We start from the raw sequence: 22781 nt of genomic DNA, 5'->3' as shown, positions 1-22781 counted from the left end.
TGATATCCTGATATACTTGTAACCATTTAGGATCCATTTTTTCTTCTTAAACTGTGTCATCGCTTGGTTTACCTTTAGTTCATCAATTTCATCATCTTCAAACAGCACATCGGGAAGCTCCTTTTTGTTCACCTTGGCAACTTTTCGGATGATTTTTTCAGCTTCTTTGTGCCGCCCTCTATTAATCAACCACCTTGCCGACTCGGGCAAAATACTGTAAGAAAAAGTACATAATGAAACCACCAATAAATGAAAGTAAAAAAGGATTGAAAACTGTTTATAAAAATTAATATGATTTTTAACAACTTTCAGAAAAATTTACGAATTCAAACTTTCATGGAGGCAATGGTGTAAAGTAACACCTTTTGAACATTTAGTTTCGAGAAAAACCTACATTTACTTTTCTCCCTTGCAATATTACTGACAATAAATTGACGACAGCTATATTAGTGGATGATGTTTTATAGGAGTACTTAAGTGCTAACTTACGGTATGTAGAGGAAGAATAAGAGGATCGGTACCGTGATGACAAGCTCAAGTGTACGCCAAGCCCGGACAAGGTACGCAATACCTGCTAACATCATTAGCCCGATGGCAAAAAAGATCTGCCCCACGATCCCAGCGATAACACGCTTGGACGGACCTACGAACTCCGTTCCTGGGAGGTCAAAAATTACACACACAGCATGGAAAAAAAACGCACAAAAAGTCACTAAAAGGACTCTTGTCTTATGAGGTTTTAGTTAGGACCTTTAGATTTGAGTAATGTGGTAACCGGAAACAGAACAATGCATTGTATTTTTTTATTTCTCAATAATATTATTGCCAGCCTTCCATATTAGACAGTATCATGGACCAATTCCTCAACTTATTTTAAAGAAAACATAAATTATTTTTTAAAAATTACGAATAATAATGTGCCAATGTGGTGTGTAATTTAATCAATACGTTTACCTCATTGGGGAACAATCAATACACATTGTTTGCTGTTAAAAAAAAATAGATAATTGGCAACAAAAATCAGCCGATGTTTTTTAAAGATTCTGTAAATATACTTGCCAAGCACGTATGCAGGAAGAAAGGTGCCATAGCTCCCTGCTCCTCCAAATGCTCTGAATATAGCATAAGCTTCAATACTTGGCGAAAATGCAACAGCAATGGAAGCAACTAACCACAGGGTCAAAGCGATGTACATCGTCTTAGTTCGCCCGATCCTTACACAAGAAGAAAACACTTATTTTGAGTCACTTTCCGCATTATTTATTGTTTCCAATTTAGCTTTTAGTGTGTTGAAATTTACGATGGTGCAAAAAATAAAACTCCAGGCAAAATATGAATTAATTTTCTTCAGTCATGCTACCTTAATATCCCATTGATCCTATATATACTTTGATCTATTCTCCAAGATGCTCTTATTGAACGAAAAATACATTTCTTTGAGCTTCTTTAAAACTATCAAGTCAACTGTTAATAAAAACTGAATAAGCTGTGTGAAATAAATATGTATTTAAGGGTTGAACAAAGAAAATTTACATTTTGCTGAACCTTTTAAACACTGATCAAGACAATCCATGAACATTTGATTTACTTCGCTATTTCAAGAAACATTAACTTCTGTTTCAACTCACCAATCAGCGAGCGACCCAAAGACCAAAGAGCCAATCAAGATCCCAACAAAGTAGACAGATTGGGCTAAGTTTGACAATGATTTCCTGTCGCACACTAAATTAAACTGTTGATGTAAAGAGACACAATTTTCGGAATATGTTTTATGGGGAAGTGCTTGTCTCCAAAACAATGCTGACAACTTTTGAAAACAAATAAAAGTTAGTAATAATAACATCTCCATAAACAGAGATAACTTGGGCTTAAATTGAGTGTAAGGTAGAAGAGCAGTCATGTGAAAATAAGCCCCTGAAAACGTGAGAATTTTTTTATAGAAATGCTGAAATATTAACATGCTCTGTTCTTGATGAATTTGTTGACAATGTGAAACAAGTCCTTCATATAGCCTTTCAACTTTTCTATCGAAGATGAGCAATACACACACAAAATATTAACGAAACAGACCGGAATTACAAGATCTTTACTTTTATGTGGGTATTTTTTGTGTGGAATCAAAATAATAAATGATTTTCATAGAAATCGATCAGAAATACATAACTATAGTAACGTGAGGGAAAAACCATAATGATTTACCCTTACATCGGTTTTAATAGTGGTCTGGTACTGACTGGTGTCGAACACCCACCCATCCAAGCATCCCTCCACACTTAAGTTCCTCGGGTCCAAACCAGGATGGAAAGAAACCCCCGTCACGTTGTACCGTTCACACTGATCATAACCCTCCCCATCAGACTGTGGGATCGACGCATTCTTCTTGGCAAGTTCGCACTCTGCATCGGTGAGATTCCACGCCGTGCAATCTTGGTTGTCCCACTCCGGCACGGCACACCAGTGATCACTGGATGCCCCAAGGAACACCTGGGCTAGCTTATGAAAAGCCCCGGGTACACTTACGAGACAGATGAGAAAGAAGATTCGACGCTGGTAAGGGCCAAATTCACCCAGGAGCCCAAGGATCCGGTCAAAATGCATCTTGTTGGAAGATATTTTCTCGTATTTCCGACGATTATGACTGTAGGAATTAACACAATAATGATAATATCATTCATTATAGTTATGGATAAGATTAGTTTAACAAAATGTTGAATGCAACGAAGGGACCAACATAGCATATCTTTTGCGATGTGCCAAATTTTATGGTGTCTGCAATTGTGTGCCGACAGCCGTAAAAATGTGTGTAAGAATGATATTTGCATTTGCGACATCGCAAATAGCTTTGCCGCAGACAAGCAAATTTGCCGATTATTATGCGTGATGAGTGATGCCCCTTTATGGTCACATAAAGGTCGCAAAGGCACTGGCAGACGTCTACGATGTCGCAAAGGTACTGGCAGACGTCTACGATGTCGCAAATAGTTAACACAAAATAATATGCACCGATGTTCGTTTAAACGCAACTTTTTGCAAATAAATTTGCGACGTTTGTGACAATAGGCCTATAGTGTGGCGACCATGCAGGTATTTTAGGCTCGGAGGTCGCAATTGCATACAAAAACATTTGTTTTGCAATCAAAAAATTATTATTTGCGATCGGAAAATTATTTGCCAAGATTTCAGTAATGGTCACCATATCATTGATTTTGTTTGAATTACGTAACTCTGAGATCACTGATGAACATTAACATCGATCCACGTTTTAAAGCCATTGGACACTTTCGGTATACAGAAAAAAAATTAGAAGTTCACAGATTTACAACTAACAGGGTTTACAGAAGGTAATGGAGAAAGACTTCTCTCAAAATATGATTCCATGAAATGCTTTACTTTTTGAGAAAACATTAAAACGACTTCAATTCTCGATATCGAGAATAACGGATTTATTTTAAACACATGACATGACACGGCAAAACGATATCGAGAACTACGGATTTATTTTAAACACATGACATGACACGGCGAAACATGCGGAAACAAGGGTGGGTTTTCCCTGTTGTTTTCTCCCGACTCCGATGACCGATTGAGCCTAAATTTTCACAGGTTTGTTTATACATGGAGGAAGAAAATAGATCTATTTTCTTCCTCCATGGTTTATAGAAGTTGTGATACACGAAGTATGGGCCTTGGACAATACAGTTTACTGAAAGTGTCCAATGGCTTTAACGACACTTTTATTGTCCAAGATCATTATTCTCACTTGGTGTATCTCAACATAATGCAAAACATAACAAACCTGTAAAATTTTGACTCAATTGGTCGTCGAAGTTGCAAGAGAACAGTTGGAAGAAAAAACACCTTATGTCTCACAAATTGTGTGCTTTCAGATACCTTGCATTCGAGACCTCAGCTGAGGTCTCTTATTCAAATACTTTAGTGATAAATTAATTCTTTCTCAAAAACTAAGTTACTTCAGACTTTTAAAGGCAGTGGACACTATTGGTAATTACTCAAAATAATTATTGGCATAAAACCTTTCTTGGTGACGAGTAATGGGGAGAGGTTGATGGTATAAAACATTGTGAGAAATGGCTCCCTCTGAAGTGCCATAGTTTTCGAGAAAGAAGTAATTTTCCACGAATTTGATTTCGAGACCTCAGATTTAGAACTTGAGGTCTCGAAATCAACCATCTAAACGCACACGACTTCGTGACAAGGTTTTTTTTCTGTCATTATTATCTCGCAACTTCGATGACCGATTCAGCTCAAATTTTCACAGGTTTGTTATTTTATGCATACGTTTAGATACACCAACTGTGAAGGCTAGTCTTTGACAATTACCAATGGTGTCCACTGCCTTTAAGTTTATGTAGTATACATTTTTAAGTTCTAGAATGCCCATGCCGTCGTCAAGGGCAGAGTACCTACCGTGTTGTCTACAGCTACGAAATAAAACCAACTGCTTCTCTATACTATCAGCAACTATGTGCCAAAAGTGTACCGTTGAAACGTAAAACTCCAATAATACTTCGCCCTTCAGACCCGTTGAGCTTATTTCGAATTTTGTATTATGTCGGGAGTTGTTTGTTTATTTAGTGTTGAATACTATTAATTTGTTCACTGAGAGTGAAACAGTAAAATGAGTGATTGTGGCGGGGGAAAGCAGAGCATTGTTCGATACGCATTAGTCAGTAGGCCTACATATTATTACCTTTCTATTTCGTTCTTTCTGAGATCGTTTTACGAACACAAGCTGACCTTCAACGGATAGCCCGGGGTATGGGTTCTCAGTTTTTCTTCTAGGGGTCCCCTCTGACCCCTCTAAAAACTTGAGAGGGGTTGTCTACCTGTGCTCGAATGTAATGGGCTGCGATTGGAACATGTGCAAAGCAAGATAACTTTTACAGGTCGTTGTAGGAGTGCAGGGGTCTTTGTAGTAGATGAAATTTCACGTCTCTGTACATCAGGAGGATGACGAATAAGAAAAACTTCCATTAAAAGTTGCAAGCTATGTAAAAATTGCCTTTATATGAATTAAACATCACCGCAATTTCGGTTCTCAAAGTAATCTCACCTGGGCTAAACACATCAACCAATCAATAGAACGATCCAGTAACATTATTTTGACCTCTTATAAGCAATTCTTGAAATGTACCAAAGCCACTAAAATAATAGCTGGAAGATGTCCATATCCAGCCAACACTTTTTTTGTATTCATAAACTAAATAGGTATGTACTAAAAAAGCAATTATTTAATGAGATAACTACTTTTTGTAAAAAAAATTAGTGAAAATGAAATGGCATGATACGGAAATCTTTAAGAAATAGCTCATAAAACTTTAGTCCGGCCGAAACTCGATACTGCAGTTTTTAGGTGCAACCAATATTATTGGTAATAAACCTACAACTCGGGATTATCAGACTCCAAGCAAAACAAAGCCTGGTACAGCTACTCCTCTTATCAAGAACTAATCTGGACCTCACTCCTGCTATAAATCAGCCCCTGACCTACAGTGGACACCAATATTTTGTTGTTGTCAAGTACTAGCGCTGGTTTTGCAAAAAGACAAAAACATTATGAAGTAAAATTAATCACAAGAGGGCGCTGCACCAATGGGGGTGAAAACAAGATTGGTACCTAGACTACTCAGTGTACATAAAGTAAAGTAAACTGTTAAAACAGACTACACGTTGACAACAATAAACAGCAAGCAAAGTCTGCTTTAAAAATCTGTACTCTTTGCAGGAATTCAATCATTTTGCAGCAGTTGTTGGGAAGCGAAGACGTGTAACAAACCTTGTCCTGTGAGAACTCATCACATACATTCTAGTTAGTTAGTTTGAATACCAGTTACAGCTTTTAGCTTTCCACAAACCAGACGATGGAGGGTGGTGAACGTGAAACGGCAGAGTTATTGTACAAGATGGAGAGAATCAAAGAAATACGGTAAGCAAAGCATTTTGGGTTTACACTAGTTATAAATCTAGCCCAGTTTGGACTTCTGCTTTTACTGGACTCCTCCGTCTAACTCCATGGTGAGGTAGAATTATGGTCCTACCATGCAGTTATCACTGCCAGACCTTTGTGTTTGTGTTTGCGTTCTTGATTGACTTTGATACGCAAGTACGGGTCTACATTCGTATAACTTTCCGTATGTATAGATAATGGTGCCACAAAAAGGGATAGGAATCCAAGGGATATCTCATGAGTCTTTGGGGTAAATTAAATACTTATTCATAAATACCTCAGATAGTTTCGCTATTTCTATGGTGGAGAGCGCGTCACATGGGTGTGTATAAACCTTTGTTTGTGACCGGTTAAAAGTGTTAATTCATGGGTTTGACACGCGACCTTGCACCTGTTCTTATAAGACAGTTTCTTCATTCCTATTGATCGAGAGCAACGGCTGAAACAATTGTGCCAAGCGCGACGTGCACAGCATTCTCTTATAAGGAGTTGTTTACACGAGGGCAGCGGAGGGCCTTAGCATTACCATTGCATAGCTGGAGGGGTGATGTGTTGAAAGCAATCATTTATCAATTGTAATTTTTGCATTTTTTTTATACTTTTTGACCAAAAAGTGATGATTTTTTGACTGAAAAGGTATTTATGAATGGGAATCAAAGTGTGTTGAATCGGTTTTCAACTAGTGGTTTAAACCCGCCGAGGCCTGGTTCTTTATAATTTACCTCGACTTCATCTCGGTAAAATTATCAAGAACCAGGCCTGTTGGGATTAAACCAAAAGTTGAAAACCTCTTCACCACACACTGATTCCCTTATTTCATTTTGAATGAAAACGTGGTGGTGCCACGTGCCATCTGGAAACTTTTCCTTTTCTTCAAACTTTTGACGTTTGATTTGAATATTGCTTCACTCGTACTTTTTCAAGAAACTTAGAAGCATTGGTTTAGAGCAAAACTTACTCCTACTAGAACTATGAGGCTACTAGAACTTGACAAAAAACTGTTCCAAACCAAGCCTTAACCTTTTTGGGACCCTTTTTTGACCCAAACCATTCTCCTTTCTCGGAAGTGATGCAAAATAAAATTAGGTAGAATCCCTCCTCCCAACTCAACTCCACCCATAACAAACCAAGGATAACTTTCCGTATGGCGCCACCACTTTTTCACTCATTTTTACAAAAAGGGATATATCAATCTGGTAAATTAGATACTATATTATTTTATTTCGAATGAAAAAGTGGTGGCGCCATACGGAAACTTTTCCCAAACCAATATGACTAAAAGTGGCATGTCATTTTCTTTTTCACATTTTATTGAAAGGAAGAAGTATACAGAACTACTGGCTTCACATTCACAATGAGTCAGAACCAATTGATAATAACTTCAAGCAAAAAAAGATAACTGCACTTTTACTTACTGCAAACCAGTTACTATGCAATGCCTGAAATCCCACATTGTTCATGGTGAATATAAACATTGAGCTCAACAAGTATTTGTCTCAAGTGTAAGGAAACTTGTACTGTTGCGGTTTGAATTTCCACTGAATGTGATTAATGTATGGTACAGTGACTTTTCACAAAACAATACTCCCATAAACAGACCTTTATCAAACTGCATCGACAAAAGACAAAAACAGATGAAGTACAACCCTGAAAAAAAAATAGATAAGATTAAAAGTCCCAAGTTGGAAGTTGTTTTCAAAACAAACAATTATGCACAAATAACAACAATGTTTGATTAGTAAACAAACATAGAATTCACAAAAGATCCTGAACCATATTTTGTGTAAATATTTTATTTTCAAAACGATTTATAAATGTATCCTTGTTGTTTTATATGAATTGAAAATTGAATATCAAATTTGTGTCAAAGAAATACATACATTCCCTCAAAAAGTTAATCAGATTTAGTGTAAAGCGCATATTAAAAATCATGTACATATAATGCTAAATAAAATTGTATTTCATAATGAATGTTAAATTTGCATCGGGGATAAAGAATATTAATTTTGGTTTTTACCCATACATCGATGTGTGTTAGCACTGTATACTCAGTACTTTTCCGAGTCCTGTGAACAAATATCACAGGCATGTTACTCGGTGGGATTCGAACCCACGACCCTTGCAATTCTAGAGCAGTGTCTTACCAACTAGACTACCAAGGTTGCCCGGTAGCTAGAGGCAGTTCGAATCCTATGTTTTTGGCAGCGGGTATTGCAACGATTGTATTGTATTTCAGTTTATCAAAAACAAGGCTACTCCTAACATAACTCCATGCTCCTAATGTGTGCACATGACTTTTTTGTTAGCCAGTGAAGCAAAGGTTTTTTAATAGAAATGACATGGAAATTACAAAGAAAGATTTTTTATATTACCATTTACTCTCTTCTTAGGAAACATGTGTGTTCCTTAGTTTGTGTTGTACATAAACATGTAGTACAGAAATTGTTTCAGAAATATTTTTTAAATTAATGATGACACAGGTACATGTCTGAAGCGGGCAGGGATTTTAGGGAGTAAGGGCATTTACATGTAGTTCAGGACTCAAGCTATTCTGCAAACTGAGTTCTTTACATTGTCAACTGATTTATTATTAAGACAAGTATGTACCCCATGTCAATTTTCCAGAGGAATTGTGTTCAGAAGAGTGGTTACAAGAGTGTGTTTACAAGAGACCCAATCCCTCCTTGCCGAAAACACAATAACGTATGCAAAAATAAAACATGATTTAATTGTTTCCACACAACACATGCTTGAGTGCATCAATGCTTTTACCAGCTTTTACACAACAAGATGCTTGCATGCCATGTCGCTAGTTCACAGAGCCGGTCTTGATATCACATTTTAATACACCCTGGCCCAACGTGACCAGTCTTCGACCAAATTAGACAGGCATGTGACTTTTCCTCAGATCAGCTGATTTCCTCTCTTTTATGATCTTAGTTTTATCACACAAAATTGAAAAATACTGTACAAAATCATTGCAATTTTGTAATTTCCTCTTTTTTTTGGGTGAAGTACAATAACAGTTGCATGCCTGATCAGAGTGCATAAACCATATCAGGTATTTATTCACCAATAAGCTTTTGCTTGATATTTGATCAAGGGTTTTGCAAGTGAAAATGTGGTTTTGACTAAAACACCCACTGTTTGTCGCAGTTTAAAGTCATGATTTAGGCCTATGTTGATATTCAGACCAAATACAAATACAAGTTTGTCTTTGATATATTAAAAAAAAAGGTTTCAATTATGATTCCTCCCCAAACCAAATGACCAATTTGCTTTGACTCTCATTTTTCCCAAGTAGTCAACATTCACAGAATACTGCATTATGTTTCTGCCCAGTATTTGAAATAAACAGCTTAGATTGAAGTGTGCTTTCTCATCACGCTTTCTCTGAAAATGTTAATTCAATTTTAACATGAAGTCTATACATACACACTTTTGTATGTACTGTACGTTCAACAATCAATAAGGCATCCCAAATAGCCCCCTTGTTTACTCCGCTGTCATCGCTGAGGTCAATCAAAGGAACAGAATGTGTGTCCTAACCATGCACAACTTTCAGCCAATGACAAGGCTTCCTTTGACCTTCCATCTTAGACCCATCTGCTAAGCTCCTCCTCCTAAGGCATTGACCAATCAAAGTCCCGTGACTACAAATCCCATTACAAAATGTAAACAAGCTGTCACCGTTCAAATTGCTGTTTTGTATTTTGTGTGTGTGTGGTGTGTTTTTTTGCCGAGCGTGTTAACCCATTGAAACTGAGGACTGTAGCAAAAGGGATCTGGATATTTTGACAGAGCGAGAACGCCCTTGCTTTGCTTGCAGGTCCTAATGGGGACATGACTAACAAACAGAACACACAATTGGAGAACAAAAAGAAGTCCTTGATTAACCAGGTCAAAACATATGGTTGCATGTTTACTCTACTTGTTATGACATTCAAAACCAAAGGACTTGAAGAAAAGGACAATGAATGCACGATTGTTATCACAAAGGATATCAATAGGGTCGACTTTTGTCAGGACAAAGACTCGAACAAAGGAGCACTTGCCTGTATGTGGAGAGGGGGGTCGAAACTGCATACCTTGCTAGATCGTACTGGGTCATGTGAAGGCATGCTTTAGCCTTATTTATAATGTATTAATGCTTTCGTTAAATTTACATATGATTGGATATAGGTCATTCATAAAAACTACAAATTTCATCTAAAATTACAGACAAGATAACAATCTGGGGATGTTTTACATGATAAAAAGTGACTGTAATTTGCAATGTGGTCATTCCAATAATGTTTTTCATTAAACAAATGAATGTCACTTAACTTTTCAACATATAGGACACTCAGGACAATAATTTATTTCTGAAAAGAAGACAAAAAGAAAAGAACCAAGTGGAAGTATTTTCCTGGGTGATTGGTTCTTGTCTATTTGTCTTGATTGGTAGCATATTGCCCCACAGCACCTTGTAAACCATTACATGGTGCTGTAAAAGGAGTAGATCTCATAATTCAAACTTATTCCAACATACATTGTACCTTGCAGGAAATACTGTATGTTAAAAGCGCTTTGAGACGCCCTTCGTGTGTATAAAGCGCCAAATAAAAAACAACTATTATTATCATTTCACAGTAAAATGAGCTGCAACATTTGCTCTCCCCCACTGATTCATCAACATTTTGTTTTTAACAATCCTACACAAGATTGTCCTCATGGCATCCAGTTTTATCTACAGATACATGTTTACAGATCTATAGCTGCAAGCAGACATGGTACTCTTCAGCCGAAAGCTTATTTTCAGCGCACAATGGTAACTGCACAGCCAATTGGATAACAGTTTAAACGCATATGTTTTGGAGACAATCTTGATATATGCTTTTTAGGCATGAAATTCTAAAGAAAAAAAAAAGGAAAAAGACTATAATTTGTCGCTGGCCAAAGGATTCAAACAACATTTTGGATTGCCCGCAAGTTTTTTTCACTAGCCCACATCTAATTCGGTTTTATCAGATTATTTTTATTGTCTCATTTTAAAATGTTTTTATTGCATGTATTGTAACAATGTACAATTATCAAAGTGTCCAAATATGACAAGTAATATTTGGAAAATTTGATAACATGCTTGAAGGAAGCACAAGATTTTTCACTATAGTATTGAATGCAGAAATGCAGAGAGAGAGAGAGATAAAGAGAAAACAATACCCAGCGGAAAAAGTATAAAAACATATCGGCAAAAGCTGTATTGGATTGTGACAAACTTCTCAAGTTTGTGAAGTACAGTTTCTGTCACACAGTCACTGAGACCCATCCCCGGGGACAACTTGCATTTCTCTGAATATAAAAAAAAGAAATTACTACTCTAAATGTAAAACATACAAATTACTCTCCAGATCGAATTGCAGGAACCTTCTTCTGGAACAAAAATGGCCCGTGGCTATAAACTCAAACATAGGTTGTTTGCAGAAGAAAAGACCCACCATACGTGCCAGAATTTGTTCCCTTCTTTTCTGTTGTGGAAGACTTTTTTTAATCGTCCATTTACTTAGGAGAAGCTGTCTATTTGCAAATCAAGCCGGGAGAAAGTGCCCCTTGGACTAAAGCGTAATTGGCTAGACTGTTATACACAGGGCCAGGTTAATGGAAGCGTGGATCATTTACATCATTTACACAGGGCAGAAGCGTTAATGTCACCCTTGGGGCTCTGCCTGTAGGGCTCTAGTTATATGGAGTAGCTAGCCGAGATGATTTTCTTAGGATCAGAGGAGACACAAGTCCTTATAGTCCTTACAATATTGTGTTGCTTAATAAGTTGTAAGTTTTATTCTGCAATGCTGGCATTCAGTGTACCATATAAACACATTGTAGAGCCTTCTTTCGACACACTTTATCAAAAGAAAAATTGTTGTAGCTTTCTGTAAATGCACTAAAAGGAGTGTACTTGTTAATCGTTTTTGTAATTTAGCAATGTAGACAAAAGGCAAGGCATGAGGATCCAGTCTGTATCCATCCAGCTCATCTGTATCCATCCAGCTCAAAGACATTACCGTAGACAAACAGCATGTATCTTCAAGATCCAAAGATCCTTTCAAATGTCCCCAAGAAAAAAAAACCAAATATAGTAAAACAGCAAATAAAAAGTCCAAACAGCTTGATAAATCCACAGGCGATTAACTTACTTTACTACACTAGCAAAGCCAAAGGTAGCTGGAATACATTAATTGCATTCTCCTAAGGGCTGCAACATACTACAGGATATAATCTCTATTATTTGGGTTAAAAAACAAAACTAAGGAGATGTAAAAAGAAAGGTGAAAAGTATGTACACAAGGCATTGAAATGTTGGGATTCTGAAAATTTGTCTTGCGTTGAATTTTAATGCTTTGTGAAATCGGCCCCTGGACACTATCGGTAATTACTCAAAATCATATTTAGCATAAAACCTTATTTGGTACAAGTAAAGTTGATGTTATAAAACATTGTGAGAAACGGCTCCCTCTGAGTAATGTAGTTTTGAGAAAGAGGTAATTTTCCAAGAATTTGATTTCAAGACCTCAGAATTAGATTTTGAGGTCTCGAAATCAAGCATCTAAAAGCACACAACTTCGTGTGGCAAGGGTGTTTTTTATTTCGTTCATATCTTGCAACTTCGACGACCAATTGAGCTCAAATTTTCAAACGTCTGTTATTTAATATGTTTAGATACACCAAATAGGAAGACTGGTCTTATTGACAATTACCAATAGTGTCCACTGTATTTAAAAGACGACTTGGTTTAAAATACAGCTACATTGTAGGTGCAAATTGGTGGTTGATGTTGGGTAAAGCGATACCATCCTCAATTATTAAGGTCTTCATTGTGTGCTTGGAATCTCAGATATTCTTTAGAGGATTTTATGGGGAGGGGGTACGTAGGCACTTTTTTGGGGGTGGGGAGGGGAAGGGGGGGGTGGGGTATGTATCCTCTGCCCTAAAATTCAGGCATGGTATAAATAAGTTTAATAAAGACTAAACCCAATTTGGCATACAGATACTCGGCAGTCTGACTCCCTAACCTCCCACATGTTCATAAGCTCCCAGCTACAGCTATTTCTTGCCTTGGGTTGGGGTTTATGCCTCGTTAGTCTCAACGAACCACGGTAGTTAATACATTGGATATTGCCTCAGTGTTTTCCTAAGGCTAGCCCCCACGCTGTGCACCGTGAAACACACTTCTATTGTACGGACTCTTTTAATTAAACTCTCTAACTTTGATTTTTCATAATTATTCATAAATTTTATCCAAAATCTGAATACATAGCATCTTTTGTCTAATACTCATGAATAATTGTGAAAACAACAGAATTGAATTTGGTGCAGTAATAAACTTTTGTTAACACGTAGTGAAGAACTCCTCACACTGTTATTGCCATTATTAAAAACCATGGTATTCGGATCGAAAAATTGCTTCACCCCCCCCCCCCCCCCCCCCCACCCAGAAAGCTGGCTACGTGCCTGACTTTAGATACTATGAACCGTACAATGGGCCAAAAATTGGCTTTGCCATATTTAGGTTGTGCTCAGTGCTTGAATATCCCCTACTGTTATTTCAGTTATTTATTTGCTTGTTTTTTCCCCCAAAGTTTTTCTTTAAAATGTTGTAGAATAACAAGGTTATGGCATCAACTGCACAATGACTAATCCCTACCTGCTGTTCAAACAGTTTTGTCTGGTTGTCAGTATTCTTTATATTTAAAATGATCAATTTTGTCTTCTATTAACAGTAACACTAACAACTTTGTAGCACTTACTCTGTGATAAACTTTCCCTTTTGAACACTGTACAAATCTTTTCATTTGAGATATCAATAACACACATGCTGAAAACGTTACAGCAATACCATGTTTAATTAATTTTACAGTTTACTCCTTTGATTAGAATCTAATTGCAAATATTGATTGAATAAATGTTTAATTAGTAAACTCTCTTCAAGGACGAGCCAGAAAATACAAAAATACGCCTTGAGAATTTAATTTGATTAAAAAGCAGATTCTGCTTTTCAATCAACCTACACAATACAATGCAGTAGCTGATGCAGTTGTGTTGCTACAAGTGTGGATTTCCCCCATTAAACCAGCTTTCCTCCAAGTGATTCAGAGCTGAATGCTTAAACAAACATCCATAAACAATAACGATTTCATTTTTTCCCCTGTCAAACTCAACGATCTATCCCTGCCAGCGTATGCCCGGGCTTAAGTCAACAACATGTTTTTTTGCAACAAATTGTCCCCCAAGTGTGTTGGAAAAACAGTTACAAAAGAAAATTCAAATCACTGATCTGAGTTGAGTCTGGTAGGACCCAGGTGCGGAAAGCTGCGAAGATCTAATTTAGTTCTCACTTGAGTTGTGTATTCAATAATAGCTGTCCGTTGATCCGAAAGACTTTTTAAAATAACGCTTTAGGCAGGCCCCTGTTTCAATGTGCTGTAATAAATGGCTCACGGTTATGCCTGGAGTTGTACGCTTGGCTTTGTTCCAGCACAATGCATCCTTTGAATTAAAATTGCACTAATTAATTTTTTTTGTAGACGATAGATTGTTGGGGGAGCTAAATGTCAGTGTCGGTCTCGGTTGGATTCAGATGCTAAATCTGTCAAGTCTTTTGGGGAATAGTGCATTATGCATGGTTTGTCCTTATGGGATTGACCAATCATACCAAATCTCTAAAGAGCTGTAATGTTTTGTTTGTTTAAATAAGTTATAAAACACATTTGACAATGTTTTTGTTTGAATCTATCTGCACTGGAAAAAAAATCACAAAATTGAAAAGTGTCTTTGAAAATAATGTTATTGAACAATGAGTTCCTTTAAAAGAGCATAATGCATTTGTTGCAAAATTACAGTTTCGATATCATAAAGAGTATGCATGATACAATTCACTCGCAGAATAAATATGATACGTTGGTATGGATTGAAGTTTCTGTTCAAATATGTGAACAGGCCCAAATGCAAACTTAATTTAATTAGATTTGCTCCTAAGATAATCTCGAATGGTTTATTATTGGTATGCATAAACCATTATATTGATTTGCTCCTGTGTCAATGTTGTAATGGAGTGATTGTACTTTAGTATTCAAATGAAACTTTGAAGGTCTGTTCTCCTTATTGCCCCTTTGGATCCGAGATAAATAGTTTTCTAAAAGCACATTCAAACAGGTCATTTTTAGCTCCGACTAAAAAACTTAAGAGTTTAGAACTGCGTGTGTATGATAATGAAAGTAGACTTTATATAATATGGACCATGACTTAAACATACGCAAATGGTTTTTCTGATGGGAATTTCCCCAATGAGGAGTTCTTTTTGCAATAATCTTTAATTGTAACAGCTCAAATAGCCAAATTATTTTCCTTATAAAAAAGATAGGTGAAACATTTAAAGAATTGTACACCTTTTTGATGATGTTAAAAAAATACCATAAAATGTCTGTTGTAGATCTGATAATTTTGGAGGGCTACAAAATAATGACTGGGTTTATCAAAAAAGATTTTCCAAGCATTACAAGGTAAAATACTTGTAAACACATGAAACAAAGCAAGTGCACATGTGTATGAAATAGTTAAGCACCAGCATTGATGCGACTTGTACAGGTTTTCTGATGTAATGGAAATGTTCTTGAGTGAATGTTCAAGTACTCTATTCAGAATTAAGCACTCTTCAGAGTTCCGATTCTCTGTCTTGAAACCTTGGATAAAACAGTAAAAGATTTGTATCTTGTAATTATTTTCAGATTCAAAGCAGTGCAGCTGGAGAAACTGAAAGGGCGTCTTCTCCAGGATGTAGAGGAGACAGAGAGTGAGGAAGAGAGGATGAAGGAATATCGTAATGAAATGGAGCTCCTTAATCAAGAAAAGATGGCACATGTAGAAGAACTCAGGCAGATACATGCAGACATCAATGCTGTAAGAGCTGTGTTCATTTAGGATGTTTATTTAGTATACCATGCTCGATACGGTTACCCCCCCCACCCAGAGTTCCAAGACTTCAACACCCAATTTTCTTCTTGTACTGAAGTACCCCCCCCCACCCCCGTTAAGTCCTCTAAAGAATTTTAAAGGTTCCAAGCTTGCAATAAAGACACAATTTTATTATTTTTTATTTATTTTATCGGGGGGGGGGGGGGGGGGGGTATTACCATGCCCTATATTGAGCATCAAATATCATTTAGAGCTTTGGAGGGGAAATATTGGGGTGGGACAGGTGTTTGGATGAAGTGGAGGTGAAGAATTGTAAAGAGATGGAACTAGTCTTGCATCTTCGTCCAAACAATCATCCCATACACCAAACTGTAGCAGTGAAATTCTTGTGGTAGAGTATTGCACATGTATCATACAGTTGTGTTAATAAATTGAAAGTCAATTGTATTTTGTTTAAATTACCAGATAGAAAATGTGGTGAAGCACGCTGAGCATGACAGGAACAGATCTTTTGAAGCAGCATGCCAGGTCTATCAGGAGTACATGTCTTTAAAGGGTGATATTGACTCCATGAGAACAGCCATTGGCCTAGAGGGGCTACCAACACTCAGTGAAGATGACGGAAGACTAACCCCAAGGTAGGAAGGTAGAACCTAAATTGGGATATGACTGCACAGATCCCTTGAATTATTGACAGACATGGGGTGGAGGGTTTCTGCGAGCTGTTGAAGACCAATGTGAAGACTCAATACCACTAAGTTGTTTTAAGTAAAAAAGGGACCGTTTGGTGTAAATGGTTAGCGTATGAATAATCATACTCATCAGTGTTGTGTAGGTACAGTGGGTGGTGCCGGGCAAGCCCGCCTAGAACCTACAAATTTCTCCCAACACTCTGAGCCAAATATACTATGCTGCCCAGAACAGATTTCTCCCGGATTGCACTCCAGCAATTATTGCCCCATATCTTTTAAAATGAATAATTTTGGTGGATTAAATTGGACTTAGAGCCCATCACTAAAATTGGTTTAGCTACAACACTAATGCTCATGTGCCTAAGTTAGACTAAGTTGACTAAGTTAACTATACTTATTGAAGATGCCAGTAAAGGGTGGAAGAATCACACCCCATCTGCTTGGTTATAACATGGGAACAGACCTGTATGCTTTGTTTTTGAAAGGGCAAGGGCACCAAGGCATTTTTCCTTGATAAAGGGCACCCTATGAGGACATTTCTACTGGAGCATTTTAAGTGCACCAAGGCAATGACCAGAGGGCTTGGAGGCAATCACCTTCGTGAAGTCTCATGCCGGGGGGAAACTTGCTCACAGAACAAAAGTTACAGCTGGCTGCCAAACTGTGTTTAACTTTTGAGGAAATAAACATCAAATAAAAGGTAACAAAACACCTTGAAATTGTCCTCTTCCTTCAGTTATTTTCGAAAGAGGAAATCTGACTGGCAGGAGGAGCAAACAGACACACCCCTGCCAGCTCCACTGACGATTCCTACAGACACTACGCCTACATTCCAGCTACCCTCAACAAGCCACAGCGAAGAACGCCCTCCATTCAGACAACAACCCCCTCCCATGAAGGTACAACCTCTCTCCATTATTTTGTTTTGACTGCCAACTGCAAATTTACTTTATATACATAGAGGGGAAAATATTTCAGAGTTCTCGCCTTATCACATGTTAGCATACCAGGCAAAAATGTTTTTGTTTTGTTGTTGTTTATGTGTAAAATTAAAAAACTAAAACCCCCAAAACAGAAAAACATATTCTTTTCCATGAAACATCCAAAGAATTTATTAAGTATACTTTGAAGTATCACACATGTTGCAAAACTGTGAAACCAACAACACACCATCACCAACCCCAAACCCAATGATTTCAAAAGAAAGTAAAGAACCATTGCAGCACAGACAATGTCATGGTTTGATATGAAGAACTGTTTTCGTAGTCAGGCTCTATATCAATTATGACAAACCCCTTTAATGATGACATGATCTGGAGCAAAAACGCAACTTTCTATCTTGATATTCAGTTCCAAACCAACACCAACAGAGGGCACTATTCAGCTAAGCTGCACCTGATGTGAACATGTGTACTGATCAACAACACTCTAACTCTATACTTATTTTATAAGTCAACCCGTTCTTTTTTCCCTTGCAGAATTGTCTGTCTTGTCATCAGCAGATTCATCGCAATGCTCCAATCTGCCCTTTGTGTAAGGCAAAGAGTAGATCACGCAATCCCAAGAAGCCAAAAAGGAAACAAGAGGTCAACTAGAGGTCAACTAGAGCATGAAGACACAGTAAAAGGTTCGGCAATGGGTTTGGAACAGCTAATATGGTTTATCCACTATAACTAACCTTGGATTTTCAGTCATGAATCAAAAGTAATGAGATACCATTGTTACTTGCCAGATTTAAAAAAAATATTATTAACAAATCATTTTCTGCAAACTGCTGATCCATTTCGCGTACAACTTGTTGAGCGAGGGAGCCATACAAATTGTTCTTCAAGCCCGGTTCATACTTCCTGCGAATTCAAAACAAATTTTGACGTTACAAACACGCTAAGAATGATTGGCGACAGTTAAACTGTGTTCAACAGTGCGAAACATTCGCTGTGAAACAGCCAAGTAACCTCAAAATTCTCTTGGCATTCGCATTCAAAGGAAGTATGAACCGGGCATAAGATGCATTTTACCAGTGGGTAACTCATTTAGATAAGAATAAATTCATAAGCCAGTCATGCAGGCAGAGACATGCAGTGATGTACATTTTCAGGTTGTATAACTTGTGCTTTTAGTACAATCAGTTTTTCTTGTAAAAGCTTAATGATGTCTTCACAAAAAAAAAGGTTTTCACTTATGGTGGATAAAAAACTGTTTTAAGTTGACCACACTTTGTGTTTAACCATTATGAATAACTAAACCATGCTTTTCAGTTCAGCAAACATTATTATCCCATCCTTGTAAATAATCCAAGCTACGCAAAGTATTTAAACATTTGTAGCCTTTACTAAGCTTTAACCTAGTTAAATCCAGCACACACTGCACATAACATTGACAATAAATTGGTATGGGGGCACATACAACGGGAGGTTTAACCCATTTAAGTTTATTAACTTTTTGGTGGTAGAGAGTGCATGGACTCCTGAAATTTGTTGATATTTTGGGTTATAATAAGCCTTGATCATTTCTAAATGTTTCAAATTTGCCTAGAGAAAGTAAAATTAGTTTTATATTTGATATCCAACTCTGATTAGTTAATTTTAGGGGATAGCCACAAACAAAAACAAAACATTACAACAATGGATTTTTAAACAATTGATCAATCCCCTTAAAATCACAGATTTCTTTGGTTGAGTTACCGGTAAGGTCCGACTCAAAACATTTTCAAGTAGTTTGTATTTTGTAAGCTGTTAGTAGAGCCCTCCAATGTGTTTTTGTCACCTCAGTCAGTTTTTCAAGCTCAGGTTTTTGGGGGTCAAAAGACCAAAATTAAAGGGACACGCTACGTTGCCGGGCGAGTTGGTCCATTGAAAAGCATTTGAAACCGTTTGTTATGAAATGCATATGGTTATAAAGATATTTTAAAAGTAGAATATAATGATCCACACAAATATGCCTCGAAATTGCGTGGTTTTTAATCTAACATGGTCAGCCATTTTTTGGAGTAAAGAATGGTTGACCGTGTTAGTTCACGATATATAAGGAAAACTGTGCAATTTCGAGGCATGTTTGTGTGGATCATTATATTCTACTTTTGAAACATCTTTCTAACCAATTGCATTTCAAACAAACGGTTTCAAAATGATTTTCATGGACCAACTCGCCCGATCCAAGGCAACGTGTCCCTTTAATAAAAAACTTACAGTTGTGGACATTTATTTGCTTTGTTAAGGAAATACACAAATGCAAAGCTTTCTATGGTGAAGATTCTTTAATGGAAATTTTTCAATATATGTGTATGGCACAATGGTACTAAGATTTGGCTGTACATTTCACAAGCGCAATGTAAATAATTATGACTTGGCAGTGTTACTTTTAAAAATTGTTTTAGTAAACAAGATCAGTGCAATATTAAATGTCATTTATTTTAAGGCGTTTAACTTGAGCCCTTGCTGTCTGTAAAACAGTATGGTTGTAAATCATTGTATATTAGTCATTGGTTAGTTTTGAAAAAGTGAGGCCTGGCAGAAAAATTCCTTGTAAAAATTTGAAATGTTTCGTACTGTAAGAAATAATATTCACTATAAAACATGCACCACAGTTATTCTTTTTGTTTGTTTGATGTTTTTGATCACCTCTGAACACTAGATTTGCACTGTTAAAGGGCAATAAAGTAACAAGTGATAACACATTACCATGCCCCACACCCTGTTTGATTTAGTTTGCTTTATGATCACTTTGCAAATTGGGAGGGGAAAAAGTGAACTTTGCACTTAAGTTATATTATCCTGAAAATTCAAAAACAGTAAGAAGATAACTAACCTTGCAAGACTCTGTTGTTCAAGTTATTCTTCTGAAGTGTAGACACTCTACTCCTCCCTGATGAAAACCGACCCAGTGCCTGATTCACAGGCTTGATCCCCGTATAGTTTCTTCAAGAACAGGTCATGCATGCATGGCTGGCTGGATTCATAGAAGCGGTGTCAACAGGGATTATTTACAATTATTATTTATACAATTCTGCAAACTGGGTCATTTAAAATTCTTTCGTGAAGTGGGGGGAACTCATAACAAGCACTTTTGACAACAATAATCAAAATAGCATCTACTGATCAACCTATAATATCCATTGTGTTTCTTTATTAAATTTCCATCCAAGGGCCCTTTTACTGTAGCAGAAAGTCACTACATATATGTATTTTCCCCAAATACGACATGTACAAAGCCAATCATACTGTCTGTGGGCATGGGGCTATACAAATCCTTCTAACAATCAACTATCATACAAAGCACCATTTGCTTTGGTTATTTTGTCATTTTGAAAGCAATACTGATTTTTGTAAGCAGTTGAGTGATGAATATTTGTGTAAAAAGTGACTTACTTACCTTGTGAAAACTGTTGTCTGAGTAGAAACCTGGCCAGATGTGGGGTGTTTCCATTGAATACCTTCTATACTTCTTGTATTTTTGTATCGATGAGGACACAGTAAGACTTTTAAATTTCAGCTGAGTGAATCTTCAATACTGAAACAAAAAAAGGACAATAATGAAAGACAATCCCAAAACCCAAGCCTTATACAAGTGCAACTGCAAATCAAATTCCGAGGGATTTACATGTGAAGCATTTGGGAAACTATAGGGCACAGTTTAACTATTTGAAATCCTTGCCAGATAGTTGTGATGCCTGATTTGTTTTGCGTTAACTTCAAGGATGAATCGCCTTTTATAATGAACAACCATGTACAGATTACTTTATGAGTATCATGAAATACGTGTTTCAGTGATTGACTTCAAAATGAGGTAAAATGTCCAAATAACTATTATCTTGTCTTCCACTTCTGATCTTACCTTGTCATGTATTGTCAGAGGAATTTGCCTGTCAGACCATAGTATGGATTCATCTGCAGAGGCAGCAGACTGGAATTTCATTCCATCAAGTATAAGTCCTGAGGTACTAGCATTTCATCATCTAAAGGTATCAACAAAATCAAGATCCATTATTAAACTAAAAACATCCGTGCATTGGTAATCCATAGCCCGAATAACTCATTCTTATGCCACTACATTAAAAACTATTGGATTTATGTCACACATTAGAATTGTAAAAAAAATTGTGCATTATTTTCATTGTGAAGTTGTTTTGACTTTCATCCTGGATGCACACAAAAACAAATTGTGTGGTCGACTGTATCCAAAAAGACGATAAGCTATACATTGCATTAGTTGCAACTCAGTTGTCACCCATGTCATGTTGGGTATGACCTCGTCATTTCCATGTATTATCTCATAATTTAACTTATTACCTTGAAATTTTGACCTTTTATCTTATTTTATTGACTTATTATCAGATAATTTTGACTTATTACCTTAATATTACATGATAAGGGGGGGGGGGTTATTTTATTTTTTTATTTTGTATTTTATCCCAACTCAAAAGGCTGGACAGCCACTTAAAGGTGCACCTAGATCAACTGTCAGCAAGGGCATGCTCAAACAGGGTTACCCTATTCACATTAATTCAAATTCCGTAAGAATAGGAAGGGTGTCGTCCACTAGCAGCCTTGTTGGTTGAGCAGAATGCACTACCTTCCCAACTTTTTATAAAGCAATGATGCTTAAGTGCCTAGTTGAATGGCACAGGTGTCACGCATGACCATGATTCAAACCCACACTCTGCTGCAGACAACACCTTGAACTAGACGGCTAGGCCATGACATCCACAGTTGCTATGCTATGGTGAACTGAAGGGAGCATACTTAACACCAAACTCAACCAGTCATGCATGTAACCTGTTTAGTTGTATAATAAGGTGACCCTGGCTGAGCTCAAACTTGACTTTCCATTCATCCATCGTCCTCTCAGTACTGCCTGTAGGGGGTTACCAAGACAACTTTGAACTTTGATATAGAGCTAAAAAAGGTAGCATTAGGTTTCAAATTGTATTATTGCGGAACTCGTGTTTGTAAGTTTTAGTCTGAATAATAAGTCATTTTTAAGTCAAAATTTTTTGATAATAAGTCCAAACTATGAAACAATAAGTCCAAACTATGAGATCAGAAACTATGTTTAAAAGACTGGTTTTGGATTGACTACTCTAAAGAGTTGCTAAACAAAATCTTTATGATTTATAAAGTTCATTACCATTTTGAAGTTTCAGAAACTGTTCTCTTCTTTCAAGACAATGC

The 22781-nt window shown here is 36.9% G+C and overlaps 2 protein-coding genes across 3 annotated transcripts in view; one reads left to right on the top strand and one right to left on the bottom strand.

Moving 5' to 3' along the window:
* Window positions 1-22781, bottom strand: part of LOC139946840 (organic cation transporter protein-like) — a 27341-nt gene extending 4560 nt beyond the window's left edge. Inside the window, exons 1-10 of one of the 2 annotated variants that reach the window (XM_071944568.1) lie at window positions 22738-22781; window positions 22386-22464; window positions 21445-21565; window positions 20983-21120; window positions 20419-20559; window positions 2206-2638; window positions 1629-1732; window positions 1060-1214; window positions 490-658; window positions 73-214 (exon numbers count right to left, since the gene is read on the bottom strand). In XM_071944568.1, the coding sequence (XP_071800669.1) occupies window positions 73-214; window positions 490-658; window positions 1060-1214; window positions 1629-1732; window positions 2206-2598 (963 nt within the window). In that variant the 5' untranslated portion in view covers window positions 2599-2638; window positions 20419-20559; window positions 20983-21120; ... (1 more) ...; window positions 22386-22464; window positions 22738-22781. Of the gene's footprint in view, window positions 1-72; window positions 215-489; window positions 659-1059; window positions 1215-1628; window positions 1733-2205; window positions 2639-4428; window positions 4471-20418; window positions 20560-20982; window positions 21121-21444; window positions 21566-22385; window positions 22465-22737 lie in introns of those variants that run through there. The other variant, XM_071944567.1, reaches the window with a different exon arrangement.
* LOC139946842 (zinc finger C4H2 domain-containing protein-like) lies at window positions 5697-20323 on the top strand. Its single transcript, XM_071944571.1, has 5 exons — window positions 5697-5947; window positions 15733-15904; window positions 16385-16557; window positions 17348-17510; window positions 18090-20323. Exons 1-5 carry the CDS (start codon window positions 5883-5885, stop codon window positions 18204-18206), a joined length of 690 nt encoding a protein of 229 aa, XP_071800672.1. The 5' UTR covers window positions 5697-5882; the 3' UTR covers window positions 18207-20323.

The sequence above is a fragment of the Asterias amurensis genome, chromosome 14, assembly GCF_032118995.1.
Source record: "Asterias amurensis chromosome 14, ASM3211899v1".
NCBI classification, from domain to species: Eukaryota; Metazoa; Echinodermata; class Asteroidea; order Forcipulatida; family Asteriidae; genus Asterias; species Asterias amurensis.
This window is presented reverse-complemented; position numbering and strand designations above follow the sequence as displayed.